Source organism: Mytilus edulis, chromosome 13, assembly GCF_963676685.1.
Source record: "Mytilus edulis chromosome 13, xbMytEdul2.2, whole genome shotgun sequence".
Taxonomy (NCBI): Eukaryota; Metazoa; Mollusca; class Bivalvia; order Mytilida; family Mytilidae; genus Mytilus; species Mytilus edulis.
Genome location: NC_092356.1, coordinates 18,430,369 through 18,448,365, shown reverse-complemented (window position 1 = coordinate 18,448,365; position 17,997 = coordinate 18,430,369). Strand labels below are relative to the sequence as shown.

At 33.1% G+C, this 17,997-nt stretch overlaps 2 protein-coding genes and 1 long non-coding RNA gene across 4 annotated transcripts; all 3 read right to left on the bottom strand.

Annotated features, from left to right (window-relative positions):
• Positions 1-2,036: 2,036 nt before the first annotated feature.
• On the bottom strand, positions 2,037-16,415 carry LOC139500765 (uncharacterized). 2 transcript variants are annotated; one of them, XM_071289601.1, is made up of 2 exons: positions 16,237-16,415; positions 2,037-5,328 (listed from the first exon to the last, which is right to left on the bottom strand). In XM_071289601.1, the coding sequence occupies exon 2, from the start codon at positions 5,312-5,314 to the stop codon at positions 3,647-3,649; it is 1,668 nt and encodes a 555-aa protein (XP_071145702.1). In that variant the 5' UTR covers positions 5,315-5,328; positions 16,237-16,415; the 3' UTR covers positions 2,037-3,646. The 2 variants fall into 2 exon arrangements, with proteins under 2 accessions (XP_071145702.1, XP_071145703.1); XM_071289602.1 differs by having other exon boundaries at positions 16,264-16,415.
• LOC139501760 (uncharacterized) lies at positions 10,276-11,421 on the bottom strand. The gene is made up of 2 exons (XR_011658649.1): positions 11,375-11,421; positions 10,276-10,590 (listed from the first exon to the last, which is right to left on the bottom strand). It is a non-coding gene; the product is annotated as an uncharacterized lncRNA (long non-coding RNA).
• On the bottom strand, positions 14,466-16,221 carry LOC139500144 (uncharacterized). The gene is made up of 2 exons (XM_071288882.1): positions 16,218-16,221; positions 14,466-15,508 (listed from the first exon to the last, which is right to left on the bottom strand). The coding sequence occupies exons 1-2, from the start codon at positions 16,219-16,221 to the stop codon at positions 14,466-14,468; spliced, it is 1,047 nt and encodes a 348-aa protein (XP_071144983.1).
• Positions 16,416-17,997: the final 1,582 nt, after the last annotated feature.

Genomic DNA, 17,997 nt, shown 5'->3' with positions numbered 1-17,997 from the left:
TTATTTGAATTGGGTGTTTGTTGTTAAAGTATTAAACAGTTTAGAAATACTTTAAATACTATTTTGAACTCAAAGATTTAGGCCTTAATTGTTCTAATTGGAATTTCAAATGACCAAATTCAAAATTGTACTGTGCAGAATAAAAATTCAATTACCTTTGTTGCCACCTTTTGTCCTTTCCGGTAAATGTCGGTACCCAATCTGAACATATGTTGTAACGAGAACGATAGGACTTCGGAATACTCAATAAACTAATAGAATCGTGGACCTTTAGATTAAATAACAGAAAACATAACTTCCAATTGACATTATAACTTACATTAAAGCAAATATGAGAGTTGAACTTTTTTTCACATCTTTTTCAAAGCTGTGAGCTAAATCATGTAAGTTTGTTTAATAGTACAATTATTCATCATCGTCTATGAAGACATACAGGTCATTATAATTGGTTTCATACCGAAATAGGTCATGATCGATTAATGAAGGACATTCATTAGCCATGTGTTGTGCACTTACAAAAACATTTGTGTTTTTAAACTTAGTTAGATTTGTTCATAGTCATTATCCAAATAAATGGTTTATTCAATCGTAACCGTGGAACCTTGATCCCTCCTATTAGATATTTTGAGATTTGTATGCTCGAAAGGAGGTGAGCAAAAGATGCTTCTACAATAGGTGTATCGATCATTTCAAATTTTCTATTTGTGTTTTTGTTTTAGTTTTTAGTTGCTCTCGATGTATTGCGCGCCAGGGTCATTAAAAAAAATCGTCAATTTTTTCTTCAATAACCAAAATTACAGCTTGATATATACACTTTCAGATCTTGCAACCTGGTCATAATTACAAATAGACTGACATTTTGAATGGTTTTAAACAATTCTAGTCTATATTTATAAAAAGTCTGATAGTTTACATTTTAGAGGTATTTTCTAAACATAGACAATTTATTAAATGCGTAACATTTCAGTCTTTTTCATGACTCATCAAAGATTCCAGGCTTTAAAATCTCTGTGGTTATCTATAAAGGAAACAATAGTAAACCACTGTTCAAAAGTCATCAATCGATTGTGAGAAAACAAATTCGGGTTAAAAACAAATACCGAGGGAAACACATCAACTAAAAGAGGAAAACAACAGAACACTGAAGTGCAACAAACAACAAACAGCAATGAAACAAACTATTAGATAACAAATTCCATATTCCTGACTTGGTAATGGACATATATGGTGGGTTTGAACATGGCTTTTTAACTAACTAAACCTCGTGTTTTAGAAAATGTCTTCAACACTGAAAGGCATTTTACATCATGACGGAAATTATCTCACAAATGAAATGATGACAAAGCTGATCACTTGAAAGTATTGATGAAAAGAGCAGTCTATTCAAATTTCTGATAACGCGGTCCATAAATATAACAATAACAAACTCAGCTTATAACAAACTCGGACTATAACAAACTCGGACTATAACAAACTCGGAAATTAACAAACTCGGACTACCAAAAGGATATAAGTAACATAAAGGATGTTATTTACTTTCTTAGAAACTAATCTTTTGTAAAGAGTCCTTGCTTTTGAATTGCTGATTTGTTAGAATAACTAGATATTTTACATTGAACACGTTACAAGCAAAAAATGTAAAGTTCGTAGATTTAATGATTGACTGTTGGTTGCTTAACATTCAGTGGCAAATATTCAACGCATATTCAGGAGGAGCGATATATTAGGTAGACAAGGTTGCCTCTTGTTTATCTTTTTCTTTTTCCTTTCTATTTCCCTTTTTGTAATATTTATCATATGCATGAATAATTTGTTTGAACTGGACCTATGATATCGGACTATCATGTGATTTGTTAACACATTTACGGTCACCTTTAAGCTAAATTAACTGGCACGTAAACTGTTGACACATTTTCAATCACGCCTAAAAATGAGTGAGAACATATCTACCTGTAATGACATGAAGTTGTTATGTACCAAATACCAAGTGACTTCACGGTAACGTTCAGATTGATATGCACATGAATTCAACTCAATTCAAGCCAATATAGATAATTTATTTACTTTATGTATACAATCATACAATACAATTATAAAAGATATATTCTATATACATGATATATAAGCTAATTTGTACAGATTTACGAGAATCGATAACAACTTAAACGACAATTATATGCATTAGATGCTAAGCATGAATAGTAAAGATATAGAACATAACTGTTGGCAACATAGAATTTCTTGGGTTTTTTACGGAAAAAAGTTACAGGTTTTTGCAAATGATAAAAAAAATCTTGTTTCAAAAATAAAAATTATATAGTCTGACAGAATTCAAACAAATTCAAACGAAATCAAGAAAATTAAACGTCATTATTACATTTCTACCAATAGTAGTTACATATCTGTTCCCAGCAAATCATTGGTTGAATTTTGATAATAACGTTAAATGTTTATGATTTCTTCTTGATTTCCTATTGTGACGTCCTGAAAAAAGAAGACCATTCCGAATGACGTCGCATTCAAAGAGCACAACGTTCTGTAAATCTTTGAAAAGAAAGGAATGAAATCACTAGAGAAACATATTCCACCACAATAACAAATAAACGATATATATGAATGTTTTCCCCAATTCTAACAGTAAAATCTCGCGCTTTTTAAATATTAAAATTTAACTGTCTCGAGTGGGAAAATATCGTTATACACTTGTTGCAGTGATGTAATCTATGTATCAATACTAGGCTAACTTTAAACAATACAATACAATTTTTGCTATTTATACTTTATACTGTATACTAAGTAAAAAATGAAAACTTAGTAGAAACGAAACATAAATAAAATGAAATATATTTTTACATCTCCTTTTTGTGACATAAAAAGTAAAATCACAAAAATACTGAACTCCGAGGAAAATTCAACCGGAAAGTCTCTAATCACATGGAAAAATCAAATGACATAACACATCAAACGAATGGACAACAACTGTCATATTCCTGACTTGGTACATACATTTTCACATGTAGAAAATGGTGGATTGAACCTGGTTTTATTGCGCTTAACTTCTCATTTGTGCGACAGTCTCGTCAAATTCCGTTATATTTACAACGATGCGTGAACAAAACAGACATACTAAAAATATAGTAAAAATATGAGTACAGCAGTCATCATTGTGTTACAATAATACATATGTAATGATTATACTAAGCAATTTTTAAAAACCATAGAAGAAATGTCTGCTACTTATATAAATTATAGTCATGAGAAGACTTAGACAAAAGAGGTTAAAGTAAAAGAAACGAAACCAAAAAAAAACCCCAAAGAATTTAATACATTTCTACAACTTTTTTGGAGACATTATACATATGTAGTAGCTATACTAAGCAATATTTAAAAACCAGGGCCCGTATGCATAAAGGTTACTTTAGTTAAATTGTGTTCCGAAAGGACTGATTTTTCTGCATGTCCTATGATAAATTAAATTCTTGACTTAAGTGGTTTTATGATTATCTTCCCCAGAGAACGAAATGGCAGCTACTTATATCTAGTATAATTTGAAGACTATAAAAACACTGAAATGGAACAAAATAAATCAATTGATTTCTACAACTTCTCTTGGAGACATATGTAATACATATACAATTTCATACTGCTACTTAATATCGTATACAAAGACTGTGCCTTCCTCGCTGGTCACCAATAACTGTTTTGTTTGTTCAACATATGATATTGCCCTGAGATGACAATCTATGTTGAAGCCATGATTTATTACTTCAACTCCACTTTTCCCATCGTGAGATATTTTAACTACATTGTTTGATAGATAACCCGCTACATAAATGTTACCATGAATATCGCTGGTAACACCGTACGGTTGCTGTAATACATTTTTGTCGGAAAAACTCCAGATGATATTCTGCGCTGAATCGACAAGGGTTACTGTATGTAATTCACGGTTTGTAAAGCAAACATTACCCCCAAAAGTTGTAATGTAGGATCCCCATGATATGTTGTTTTTGTATATGTATTTTGATTTGAAGTCGCTCATACTTATTTTTCTTATCCCTTTTTCTTTTACAGTAAATATCATAGCACCGTTAGAATACTGAACTCCATAACAAGTGTCTTTTGTTTGCAATGTCTTAGATACTTTCTTGTCAGACAAATCAACTATATACATTTCGTCGTCTCCTGACGTGACAGCAACAGTTACATCATCTACTGCTGTGATGTCGAACGAATTTTCTTGTTCTGTATAAAATTCAAACTTGAACGATCCATTTTTATCATGTATTATAAGTCGGTCACTATTTGAGTCTGCAAACACAATATCATTGTTGTTCATAACACACAGTCCACTTATAGCTAGGTTTTTAGATTCTCTTTTAATGTTGAATTGATGATTTAATGTCACTTTTGTGTCCCTCAAAATGGGTGCCTGTACCTGTTTTAGATTAGGTGGCATGAATTCTTTTATCGTTGGTTGTCTATTTGTCGATACTGTAAGATATTTATTGAGGTCAACTATAGGGTTTGTTAGACTTAATTCGGTATCTGAGTGTATGCTAATTGTATCTAGGCTATTACTGTTGATAATGGAATGAACAAAGTTGTCCGCACTGTCTAAAGTTTTCTCTAATTGTTTTGTGCCTAAAAATATTTGTAGATTCGTTGCATTAGATTTTATTTCAATTATACCTTCACTTAATTCTAACATTTGACCCTCTCTTTTTACAATGTTTCCAAGTAATTGATCAATTTCTGTTTTGGTCTTTTCTACAGTCAAATCAACATCTTGCATATAGTTATCAATTTCTTCATTGATATTTTTTCTGAATAATTCAATCTTATTTTTAATTTTTATTCTGTTCTCTTCTAATTTAAGAAGATTTTCGGAGCGATCAAGCCTAAGTTTTTGTAAGATTCCTACTATTTCTTTCAGTTTTATTCCAATATTTTCTATTGCTGGTGACGATTTTATATTGGGAATCATAGTATCAAGATCTACAACTGCGGCGGCGCAATATTCATGGTACTTCTCATTGCAAAGTAAGCAAAACGGAGTATTATGATCAAAACAATACTTCTCCAGCTTCTTATTATGTTCCTTACAAACAAGTGGTAAAGATTTGATAAAGGGAGGTAAATTCAAATAAGCATCTACAGTGATAGTTGAATGATTTGTCATGGAAACATCATGGTTGTTTTGGCATTCAGAACACAGGCCATTATGACATTCGGTACACCATACAACTGCAGAACAACACACACGCTTCTTCTTGCATATACCACATAAAGTCATTCTTGAAGCCGCCTCCATATTAATCACTTCTTCTGTAATAAAAATATAAACATGATATTGATAAATATTAAAATATGCGTGGTTGAATTATTTATTATTAATGTGCCAACTTTTAGAATATGTTGAAAAAATCTGTGATATCAATAATTTTTTGTCACAACCTAATTTTGTCAAAACACAGTATTCTTTTCATGGTTAAATGTTCCAAGTCATACAGTATAAACTAAAAATAGGTTTACTTCTATATTGCTGAAGTACTATATAAAGTGTTCAAGGCGTTATTTGTTCGATATGGTTGCATTGCAGAAAGCTCGAATTGTTGCTGCATATATGGTATATGTAGTACCTCATCAAACAGAATATAGATGTGCTTTTCTGTACAATAAGGAACTGAATATAATTTGAAAAGAGACGTAAGAGAATGCGTTTGTTACGAGGAAGGAGTCAGTTCTTCAGTAACAGCAATCAGATACTTATAATGATGTATTGAATATTGCAATATTGAAAATTGTTTAAATGAAGAAATTTTGTCTAATTCCATGTCCATGTTTGGCTGCTCTGATATATCACTTCAATGTTTGTATAAGTTATTGGATTTGTTGGCTTCTTATCTCATTGACGAGATAAACTAATCAAAATGCATATTTGGTGCAACAAAATTTGTATCTTTGATGTTTTTCACTTAATTTAAAAATAAATTCAAACATATACTTTTATTTAAACCAATTGAAACATATTGTTTTATTAATTCTATCAATTCTCATTTCTCTGACTTGAATGTTGATATTCTTATATACAACAAGAACACACCCGTGATATCGCGGGTCCGTGACTGAATTAAAGTATATAACTATGTGTAAGCCTAATTTTAGTATTGGTTTTGTCATCTGATAAAGTCATGCCGATTATACGATACACAGTTTACTCTGCTTTCAAACTCTTTCTGTTTGAACCCGTCGACCTGGAACTTATCAATTATTGGTAATATTAATTACTTGGAAAACAAGAGGTCTTGAAATGGAGTATTTTTTAATCAACAGCATTGTCCTTTATTCGTTATAAATAAAGTTGAATTCTTTGATTCGCTGTTTTACGTCATGCCCGCTAAAAAATTAAAAACTGTACCTACACGCCTTATTTTAAGTCCAGATTTTAAGTATTCGTATTATTATCTTAGAAAGTCTTACTGATTAAAATACTACAATAGGGAACAATTTGACAATGATTGAATTTAGTAGTGTCAACCCTATGATTATGACCCGTGTATATAGCAAAATCCTAAATACACCGTTTGGTGGTATGCCTGTCAGATGCGGAACGTACAGATAAGGTAATAGGTAACAGGTGAATATACTATTGTTATCGGTATCGGATTCCACCCGGAACTTGTTAATTATTGGCAGTATTAATTATGTGGAAAACAAAAGGGTCTGGAGTGGTGTAATATTTTATCTACACCATTGTCCTATATAAGCTATATATAAAGTTGAATTCTTTGATTTGTCGTTTTTACCCCATGACGGCTGACAAAGAGGTCCTCGTTATTTTAGTATTATAGATAGCTAGAGGAAAAAGTAAATTAAGAAAACTACCAAAATTATCAAAGTTATGAATGTTCCCCAAGCAAAGTCAATTTTAATTTGTCATCTTATCTTTCATATCATATAGATATAGGAAGATGTGGTGTGAGTGCTAATGAGACAACCCTCCATCCAAATAACAATTTGAAAAAAGTAAACCATTATGCTCGCGTCACACTGTCCCGATTTTTACGCCGATGGCAACACGATTATGGAAATTTTCAAAATCGGGACTGGTCGTATCAAGATCGGGCTATTTGTAGTGCCATCTTTAACCATCGTAGAACCATCGGCCATGCACTTTTTCTAGCCTTCGGGTACAACTTCGGGAAGGGTTCTAAATTTTTTAACATGTTAAAAAATCCCCGAAGGTGCGTCCGATGTTGAGGGTTCGTATTGAGTTTGTATCACCATCCTCACCATCGTAATGTCACCAGGAATGCATCTCTGAACATCGTATTGCATTCGTGTTTCCATCGCATCCATCGGGCAGTTTTGACATTACGATGTCTACACGAATGAATCACGAAGTTACCCGAACGTCTTACGATGGCAACACGACTTCGTGAAGACCTCGTAATCCCGTCGTGTTGCCATCGAATAAAAGTACGAAGGCGACAAGAAGGAACTACGACGGCAATAAATCCAGCTAAATGAAAATAAAGGAGTAGGTTCAGTAAGACCCCTTTTTGGCCCCAAAATTAGGCAGTTTTGCAAAATTGTGAAAATGTAATCTTTTACCTTCTTTTTGGAAAGTAGAATGCTTCTGCTACATAAATATGTGCTGTTTTTGACAATACAATGTACATATATCGTGTACTAGCATCATAAAGTCATGCTTAATTACTGAAATCTTCACAATTATAGCATTTTAGTTAAATTGTAGACGGTTTCCGTCTTAAATGAAAGTGGCCGCATTCGTGTTCATTCATAATATTCAAATGTAAGTTGTATTTGATGATAATACATAACATATATAAAGGTTGAGGATGAACACGGATGCGGCCACTTTCATTTTTGACGAAAACCATCTGAAAAGTGACGTTTTTTGGCATATTTGATAGATTTTTCATATTTAAGCTTCAATCGGAGCGTTTTTAATGACTGGATCAGTTAAAATCTTTTACATAAACTAATCGAATCAATTGAAATAGACACTTAAGTGTTTAAAAAGTGTCCTAAATATCTCGTTAGATAAAACTGAAATTTGGGGCCAAAATCGGCCCTTACCGGACCTACTCCTTTTCGCGCTAAAGTACATTTAAAGTGCCATGCGCGATATGCACTGGCCAGTCTAATACGATAGTTAAGAAAGACGTTCACAAAACATGGAGCTCATATCATATGATTCTATGAGAAAAAGAAAGGCGACAGCGTTGTTTCTATTAATTCAAATGGAAAAAAAAGAGCAGCTATTACAGGCTCAGGATTCACTTTTACAAGTATAAATATTATTTTTTGTCAATTTTTCATATCAATTAACATAATGAAAATCATAAACGCGCCTCGTGCACCAACACTGCAGGTACACGTATATACGGAAATCAACTTTGCATCGTAAGCTGTACACGACGTCTTTTATACATCGTATGTCCCTCGCGCTATCATCGTAATCCATCGTGTAGCCTTCGTGATCCATCGTGTAGGCTTCGGCTGATATATGAAGCTTAAATACCCGTCTTCGGTTAACCTTCGTATGTTCATCTTTTGCTATCATATATAATTGTGGCACCATCGTGTAGACTTCGATATTCATCGTTCTTGCTTCGGTCACTTTTTGATATTTTAACGAGATCGGGACCAACTTCGTATGAACTTACAATTTTCGCACTCGGGTGTCCATCGTATATAAAAAAATCGGGACAGTGTGACGCGGGCATTATAGGTCTATGTACGGCCTTTAACACGGAGCCTTGGCTCACACCAAACAACAAGCTATAAAGGGCCCCAAAATTACTAGTGTAAAACCATTCAAACGGAAAAACCAATGGTCTAATCTATATGAAAAAACGAGAATCGAGAAACACGTATAAATAACATAAACAAACGACAACTACTGTACATCAGATTCCTGACTTAGGACAGGTGCAAACATTTGCAGCGGGATTAAACGTTTTAATGGTGCCAAACTTTCTCCCTTTTTCTGAAACAATAGCATAACATCACAACATAGAAAAACATACGATAAAATATCAATTGGCAGGCTTAACTTAATCAAAAAACGTAAATTAATACACTATGAACGAATAAATTTGATCTGCGATATCTGAATGTAAATGCACAGTTAATAAAATATTAGAGATAAACATGCAAGGCCAAAAAACAAACAAATAAGTCCAAACAAAGCCATGGCACAGATGACCGACTTCAACAAAACCTAAGACACATGGGATTTTTTCAATTTAACATTTGTCAACTCTTTCTGTAGTGGTAAGAAACCATTTCCAGCAGCGTATGACGTTTGGATACCTCAGTTAAAAAGCTATGCTTGTATATCTTTACATTATACACTATGCAGACTTCACTAGAATTATTTTGTTTTTGTCTTTGTTAGATCATTTTGTATGTTGATTTAATTGTTTTATTCATATAAAAAAGAAGATGTGGTATGATTGCCAATGAAACAACTGTCCACAAGAGACCAAAATGTCACAGACATTAACAGCTATAGGTCACCGTACGGCCTTAAACAATAAGTATAGCCCATACCGCATAATCAGCTATAAAAGGCTCCTAAATGACAATGTAAAACAATTCAAACGAGAAAACTTCTGGCCTAATTATGGTCAATAAATGAAAGTAAAATAAATATGCAACATATAAATAAAAGACAACCACTGAAATACATGCTCCTGACTTTGGACAGGCGCATGCATACAGAATGTGGCGGGGTTAAACATGTGAGCGGGATCCCAACCCTCCCCCTAACCTGGGACAGTGGTATAACAGTACAACATAAGAACGACCTATAAAAAACGGCCATAAAAAACAGTTGGACAGGGCTTAAATCATCAAATGGACAAAAATAACAAGTGGACGTGGGCGGGTACTTGTTGCGTTGTATGTCTGTAATATATAACATCTAACAAAATCTCATATTAATTTGTAGGATCCTTTACTATAGTTAAAACATTGTTGTGACGTCATTCTATTGTTTTACCTGTTCTTTATTTCAGTGATTGGACTATCATTTACCTGTAAGAAACCATTATGTCACCTTTAGCTGTCCAATATTTTTAAGAATAGCCCTCCTCTTTCTTAAAAATATTGGACAGCTAAAGGTAGCATAACTGATTCTTACAGGTAAATGATAGTTAAATCACTCAAATAAAAAACCTATTAATACCCCAATTGTTTTCATCTTGTAAACATTAAATACAACCAAAGAACAAATGACAGTTAAATAAAAACATTTTATTAAAGTCACTTTCCAATACAATAACTTTGTCACTCATCAAAACGGTTTCTTGAGGAAAAGAAATCACTTTCAAATTGATTTTTAACACATCCAATACTAATATCACAGCCATTTTCTCGTGTTTTGGGGTTGTCTCTTTTAAGACTAATTCAATAAGTTGATTATGCTCGTTGAAAGTCTTGTTCTTTGGATTTTATGAATTTATTTCTTTTTTCAAAAGAGTTATCCTCATCCGTCTTTAGACTATCAAAATTGACCTCTGGTGTTGCTCTTATTCTTCCTAACATCAGTTTCAACTACAATTAAAAATGAATAAAGCAATGAAGTAATTATTTTTTAATTTGATAGATCATGCTACAATACAAGGGCCATGAACAAACTAAACCTTATCCTGTGTAGAAAGTGCGAATTTTGAACTTCCTTCATGAACTAGGGGACTATAATAGTTTTAATAATATTCAAGTTTCTAATTTGATTAAGAAATATTGTTTTTTTAAGTCTGATATTATTGCTTAAATATAAATATAATGCTACACTTCGCTCATGAACCACGATGAATATGGAAAGTAGAATAAAGGAACACATTACCGCATTTTATCTGTCAAACAAACCAATCGTGTTTCCGATTCGCACTTTTTTGCAGTGATCGTTTTATGAGAGATTTTTTTTCAAAAGAAGATCGAGACAAGAATATATTTCGGTAACATTTATAAAACACAAAGGACTCAATAAACAAATAAACGAAAAAAAAGAGCGACACGACCTTGCAGAAAGAAAAAAAAAACAGAAAAGGGGGGGGGGGGGTGTATTCAGGTGGTACCGTTTGGGTACAGTCTCTTGAAAAATCCAATAAAAGAATATAACTGATTGCATGTTGCTATTTCTTCATTTGTTCAGATTAATTAATATGTATTTGTAATAAAATCGACTGCGGTGCACTCGATATGGTTCAACAAGAACCTGTTTTCATATCCTATTCTTTTTCTTTTTTCATTCACTTGGTAAAAATAAAACCCAAGAAGAAACAAGAAACTAAAAGAGGAGGACTACATTTTGAAATATAATATATATAAAACTAACCATTGTTAGCTGCTTTGTCTATATCCTCTTTGTAATCCACACTGAATTCTGTATCTGAATAGATTCCAATTACACATTTTTTGAAACAACACAATCACTAATACATGCAACGACATCTTTTTCTTCGTTTTTGCATTTAAAATATACTTTCATCACTTTATCCATTTTGAAACACAAACCGTATGTAATGGTATCCACGGACACTATGAGCAGAAAATGTGAGTAGTCCTTGCGCACGTAAAAATCACGATACACATACCCTGTGTCTTACTGTTATTCTTCATGTAGCAATACATGTTGTTTACCTTCAGCTGTACTTTCTTTTTGTCTATTTGTATTAAGTTTAGTTATTGTTTAAAGGGGCCAACATGTAGGATATATTTTAATGTAAAGAAAGTTTATTTACAAAACAATTTTCATACTTGATGAAAATAAATCTTTGCTGGCTTTTCTTTTATTTTAACTTTTATCGACGTGTTAAACAATGTTTTAAGTAAGATATAAGCCTCTAACAGTCCATTCTGTAAAATATTGAACAGGTCTTCGGCCTGCGGCCTCAGACCTGTCCAATATTTTACAGAATGGACTGTTATCGGCTTATATCCCTTACATAATTTAGCTGATCTGTAAAAATAACATCTTTATGCCTTATATATCATGTACTGTAGTACGACGCTAGATTAAAACTGACGTGGAAAGGTAACACTCGGCCACCTAAAGCTTCATTTTTAAGAAGCCCAGGTGGTCGTGTTGTCTACCGGGATGGCTACAGTGCAGGCGATTTAGTGTCACGATATCTCAGTAGAATGGGTTCGAATCCCGGCGAGGGAAGAAAAAAAAACTTGCGAAAGCAAATTTACAGATCTAACATTGTTGGGTTGATGTTCAGACGAGTTGTTTATACAGAATGTACACAGCCATGTATCACCATCACCTCTAGTGATCCGATGGATAAATCTGTTGTAGAGTTGTCACTGGTTCAGACGTACTTATAAATATAATTATTTCTGTGACTGTATCTTACATCAATTTGTTGGATCCTTTACTTTAGATAATTTAGCTGATCTGTAAAAATAACATCTTCATGCCTTATATATCATGTACTGTAGTACGACGCTAGATTAAAACTCACGTGGAAAAGTAACACTCGGCCACCGAAAGCTTCATTGTTTTATGAAGCCCAGGTGGTCGTGTGGTCTAGCGGATGGCTACAGTGCAGGCGATTTGGTATCACGATATCTCAGTAGCATGGGTTCGAATACCGGCGAGGAAAGAACAAAAAATTTGCGAAAGCAAATTTACAGATCTAAAATTGTTGGGTTGATGTTTAGAGTTGTATATATATTTATATATATAAACGCCTAAAAAAGTGTACACAACAACTCCAAATACAAAAAAAGGTAACTATAAATGTAATTATTTATAAATATTTCGGATAACAGATATCCTTCGTCAGTCAGATTCTGATGTGAAATGAATCATCTTTGAGTCTCGTTAGATTAAACTTTTACTAAATCTTGAATTATATACAATAAAAAAAGTCAAACCGAACATCAGTAAAGACGCTTGCACCATTCTCAAAAAATGTTAACATGACATAGGTTATATGGTTTATTACAACAGAGAGCTCATATATATGCTTTAAATACAAATAATAATGTGCGATTTGAACTAGCACAATTCTAAAACTGTATCGGGAACGACAATTATGATGGTATAACATGTATACGCATGATAACGTCTGTAAAATTACCAAATAGACAGCACTGAACGATCTAAATATTTGAAATTGAGAGTAAAGTAGTTACAACAGAGTCTGAATATTTAAACATCGTGAACAAACGGCCGTAAAAATGTAATAATATTTTTTTACTAAGTATAACTAGAAGAACGTGGCTAGGTACTTATACATCCCTAAAAAAATTAAGCAATTTAAATTGGTATCTTCAACAAATGTATTTAACAAATGAAAAAGGTTAAGAAAAAGAAACAGAGACTGTAATAATAAGTTATATAACCTGAATGTGAAGCACTACACGGAGTCGAACTACATCTTTTCATTTATCCCATTTGGTGCCAAAGTTGTTAATTTTCGTATCCAAAATCTTTCCCGAGCGAGTCTATCCTCCTTAGACCAAGCAGAGTTGTGGTCAATGATTTTAATGGTCAGTCGATTGAGATCTGCCTTAGTGTGGCCAGGGGATCTCAAATGTCGACTGAGAGGGAGGTCTGGCTTGCATTGGTAGTCGCTACGATGGTCGTTCATTCGTTTGTGAAACGGCTGTTCTGACTCGCCAACATACTGTTTACCACATTTACACTGTAAGAGATACACAACATTTGAAGTCTTGCAGTTAACATTGCAAAATGTGGTGTATTCAGTGCCAGTGGAGTGACTGTTAAAAGTCTGGGTATCCAGTATTTGTTTGCAAGTCAGACATCGTTTGTTTCCGCAACCCTTGCAAGATCCCATAGATGATAAGCCTGCTTGAGAGGATAAATCAGCTCTCACCAGCAAGTCTTTAAGGCTTTTGGGCCTACGGAATGCCAGTACAGGTGGTTCGGGAAAGATCTTGGATAGTTTTGAATGTTTTTCGATCTCTTTCCAATTTTCGCGGATTAGGTGAGATAAGTTGTCAAATTTTGGATGGTAATTCAACACAAAAGGCACCCTCTTGTTGACCTTTTTTTCTTTATATTGTAAAAGCTCATCTCGGCTGATGTTGTTAGCACGAGAAAAACCTTTATCAATGTCTTTTCTTTTGTAGCCCCGATGTTTAAGGTGACCGCGAAGTTCTTGTAGACGTTTTTTTGCAATATCGTTGGTGGAGCAAATCCTTTTTATTCGTATGGCCTGGCTGTAGGGAATGCTCTTGGTGCAGTGTTTGGGATGACAACTCAAAGGAGATAGATATTGATGTTTGTCTGTGGGCTTGCAATACAGATCTGTTAATATGTTTCCATCCCTCAATTGCGTTGTAGTGTCAAGAAATGTGATCTTAGAGTCAGAGATTTCATATGTGAATTTTATTGAGGGATGGGCATTGTTGGCATGATGAATGAACAGATTTAGTTATTGTTCAGTATTGTCTCACTTCATGTCAATATCGTCGATAAATCGAAACCAAGAGAGGGGTTGATGAAGAGATGCATTGAGAATTCTTTGTTCTAATTTCCCCATAAAAATATTGGCATAAGACGGGGCCATCTTTGTTCCCATTGCTGTTCCATTAACTTGGAGGAAGTGTTCGCCATTAAATACGAAGTTATTGCATTTCAATACCAAAGTTAGAAGCTGGATGAGACATTCAGTTGGTGGATGTAAGGTGTTACGAGAGTTCCAGACTTCCCTACAGGCTTCAATACCATCGTCATGGGGGATGTTAGTATAGAGGGAGGTAACATCAAGCGAAACAAGGATCGTTTCAGGTGGGAGAGGGTTCAGAGATTCCATTTTCTTAAGATAGTGTGTTGTGTCTTGTATATAGGATGGTAAATTTTCTACATGTGGTCTCAGATGAAAGTCAATAAATTCTGATATTTTCTCTGTAGGGTGGTCATTGGCGGAAACAATTGGTCTACCGGGATTATTAACTTTATGAATTTTAGGCAGAAGATAGAAACGCCCGGGCTTTGATTTTTCAGGTTTTAGGTATTTAAATGTGTCTTCATCAATATGCCCCTGTTCACACATGTTTTTCAGGTTTGTTGTGATCTCTTTGTTGAACTGAGGGGTGGGGTCAGTGTCTAATTTCTTATAAAATCTCTCATCAGAGAGTTGACGTTCTGCCTCTTGAATGTAGTCACATTTGTCCATGACGACAACAGCGCTACCTTTATCAGCTGGTTTAATTATAATGTCGTCTCTGTTCTTAAGTTTCCGCACAGCTTCATTTTCTTCAGACGATAGATTGCTGAATGTTTGGGAAGTGGCAGTGGACAGATGTGTTACGTCGGATTTAATTTTGTCAATTATATGTTCCAAAGTTGCACATTTACTGGGTTTCGGAATCCATGAACTTTTTTTCCTGAATCTGGGAATATCGACATCTGCTTGGTCGTCATCTGAGTCGAGATCACTTGTGTCACTTTCAGTTGTACCATTTGTGGTGTTATATATATATATATATAAGTCTGAAAATTACACTCAACAGTGTTAGATTTTCTACTGACAAATGTTTGTCCGTCCCTCAGCGGGATTCGAACTTTGAACCCAGTACAGCACCAATCGCTTAGCCTCATGTCCAGCGCTCTAGACCACTCGACCACATCGGCTATATAAAAAATATAACTTCAATAGTATACATATATAATATATATACTATTGACGTTATATTGAAGTTATATCTACTGTATATATAGTGTTAGCTTCGGAAATGTCTAAGTTAAGTCCTGGATATGATATGGCAATTGTGTTTCAACTGTTCTGTTTTAACAGCGTTTTGAATTATAATGTTTTGCTACCGAAAACACACTCTGTTTTATATGACTTCTTGCAATTTCCAAATTTTTGTTTGCTAATTTGATTTGTATCTTCTTAATGGAATAATCAGATTGAAGTTGATAAAGGTTAAGTACTGTTGCATCAATTTTCAGGACAATAACTTAAAATATCAACTACTCTTTCGTTGTGTTCAGATTGGAACATTGAATTTATATTTAGAATCGAATGTGTTTTTAATCTACTTTTTTTACTGTTTTTTAGCTATGGAGACCAGTTGCGTACATATATACCTATGCGAATTTTTACTTATCGTTCCCTTTAATTGATTTTATTTACCCTTTTTCAAAATGTCAGTATTTTATTAAAGTTTTCGTATGAAACTAGTGAAGTAGAACATACCCATTATACCATCACTAACCTTATATTTATTCAACGATGAAAGTACATGTATTTCTTTTCCCTCTCTTTGTAACCGTAGCCGTAGACTAATATGTCTAACTTAACATCTCTTTTACCAAACATCTCTACTGAAAAGCTTTAATTTTGTGTATCTTCCTTAGCAACAAAGGAATGTGTTTTTATGAAATGAAATAGGACACGATACTTATCTACTTATTAAAGGTAGACCATACACAACATTTATGTTTTATTTATTGACAAACATTGTATATTGTGTATCAGAAGATATTTAAATTTATTTAATGACCTATTTAACAGCGTGACTTATTTCTCATTGATATGAAAGTTTTTTCATGATTTATAATATAAACAACTTATTTATTCTTTATTTAAAAAAAGATAAATTAAAACCGCTTCAAATATGGAAACAACTATAATTAAAGCATATAACATATTTGGGTTTACGCTATTGTATACGGTAAACGTTAAACACTGTAAAATAGTTTTATATTGGCAATGTGTTGTAAGAATTACACCCGCAAAGAACTGCATCGCAAAATCACACTGTATATGATTGTTTATTATCCTTGTTATTTCTTTTTAATGTTGGTTTTAATTACTTCTTATTAAAAAGAAACTTTTATAATTTGCAATTAAAACATAAGTGCAGTTATATCATTTATATATAAAAATTAAAATAACTTGTTTCTGCATGTGATGCCTTCAGAACATGCATGTAAACAGTTAAGTGAACATTTAGCCACAGCAATTTGGTCACATACATGGAGTAAAAAGACGCACCATGTGTTGCTTATAAGAACGTTTTACACACCCAACTTATTGTGCATGCACATTGCATATCTTAAGTTTACATACATATGTACATTTCATTTAATTAAGGGGCACTAGCTACGAGATATATAAAAAATAAAAAATATGATTTTTTTTTGTTCAATCATTAATGAAAGTGATATAGTGAAATAATAATTTGCTTTTATCAGCTAAAATGGTTCAATTTTGTCAAATTAAGCTAGTAAACGTTCATAATGGATTATTCACTTGCAAATGAATAATTCGACCTCATTAAATCCGTATTCATGTGAACTCCAATTTAACCTCGTAGAAAAAAAATAGAATAACGCATGCATTGTCCGTGTACGGGTATTTAAAAGAATGTCAACATTGAAAGTGAAACCAGGCAAATAATTTGATTAACTAATTCGATCCAAACACAATCATTATTACAAAGGTGAAAACGACGATAAACAAAACTTTTTAATCTACAATACAAAATTTAACAGACCTAAATAAATCAATTTGCACGAGTTGCTTAATCTATTTATATCTATGTTTATGTCTACATCGCTTATATGGTCATAGAAGGTCAACTCGATAGTTAATTAAAGGCGTCTTGGCTGAAATTCACACGAAACGAAGTTACATCTTATTGAGACCATGTCCTGTAAATTGTTTATTTTATACTTTTGATAGTTTGGAAAAATATTTTACATTGTTATAAATAAAATATGAGAATTTGAGTCAAATCAGTGAACATAAATTTGACAGCTAGTGCCCCTTTAAGAGGAAAATAACATTATGTGAGACCACAGAATGATGTCATTTGCTCAATGATAAATTGGTGTGTATGTGAATTATTTTCTGATTATAAATGAGATATTTTAAGTCATCTGATATTTACACACTCTTGTTCTTATAAACTATGTATACACAATATTCATGTATACTCAAGTATACAGGAAATGTTATGTTGTTTTATGGA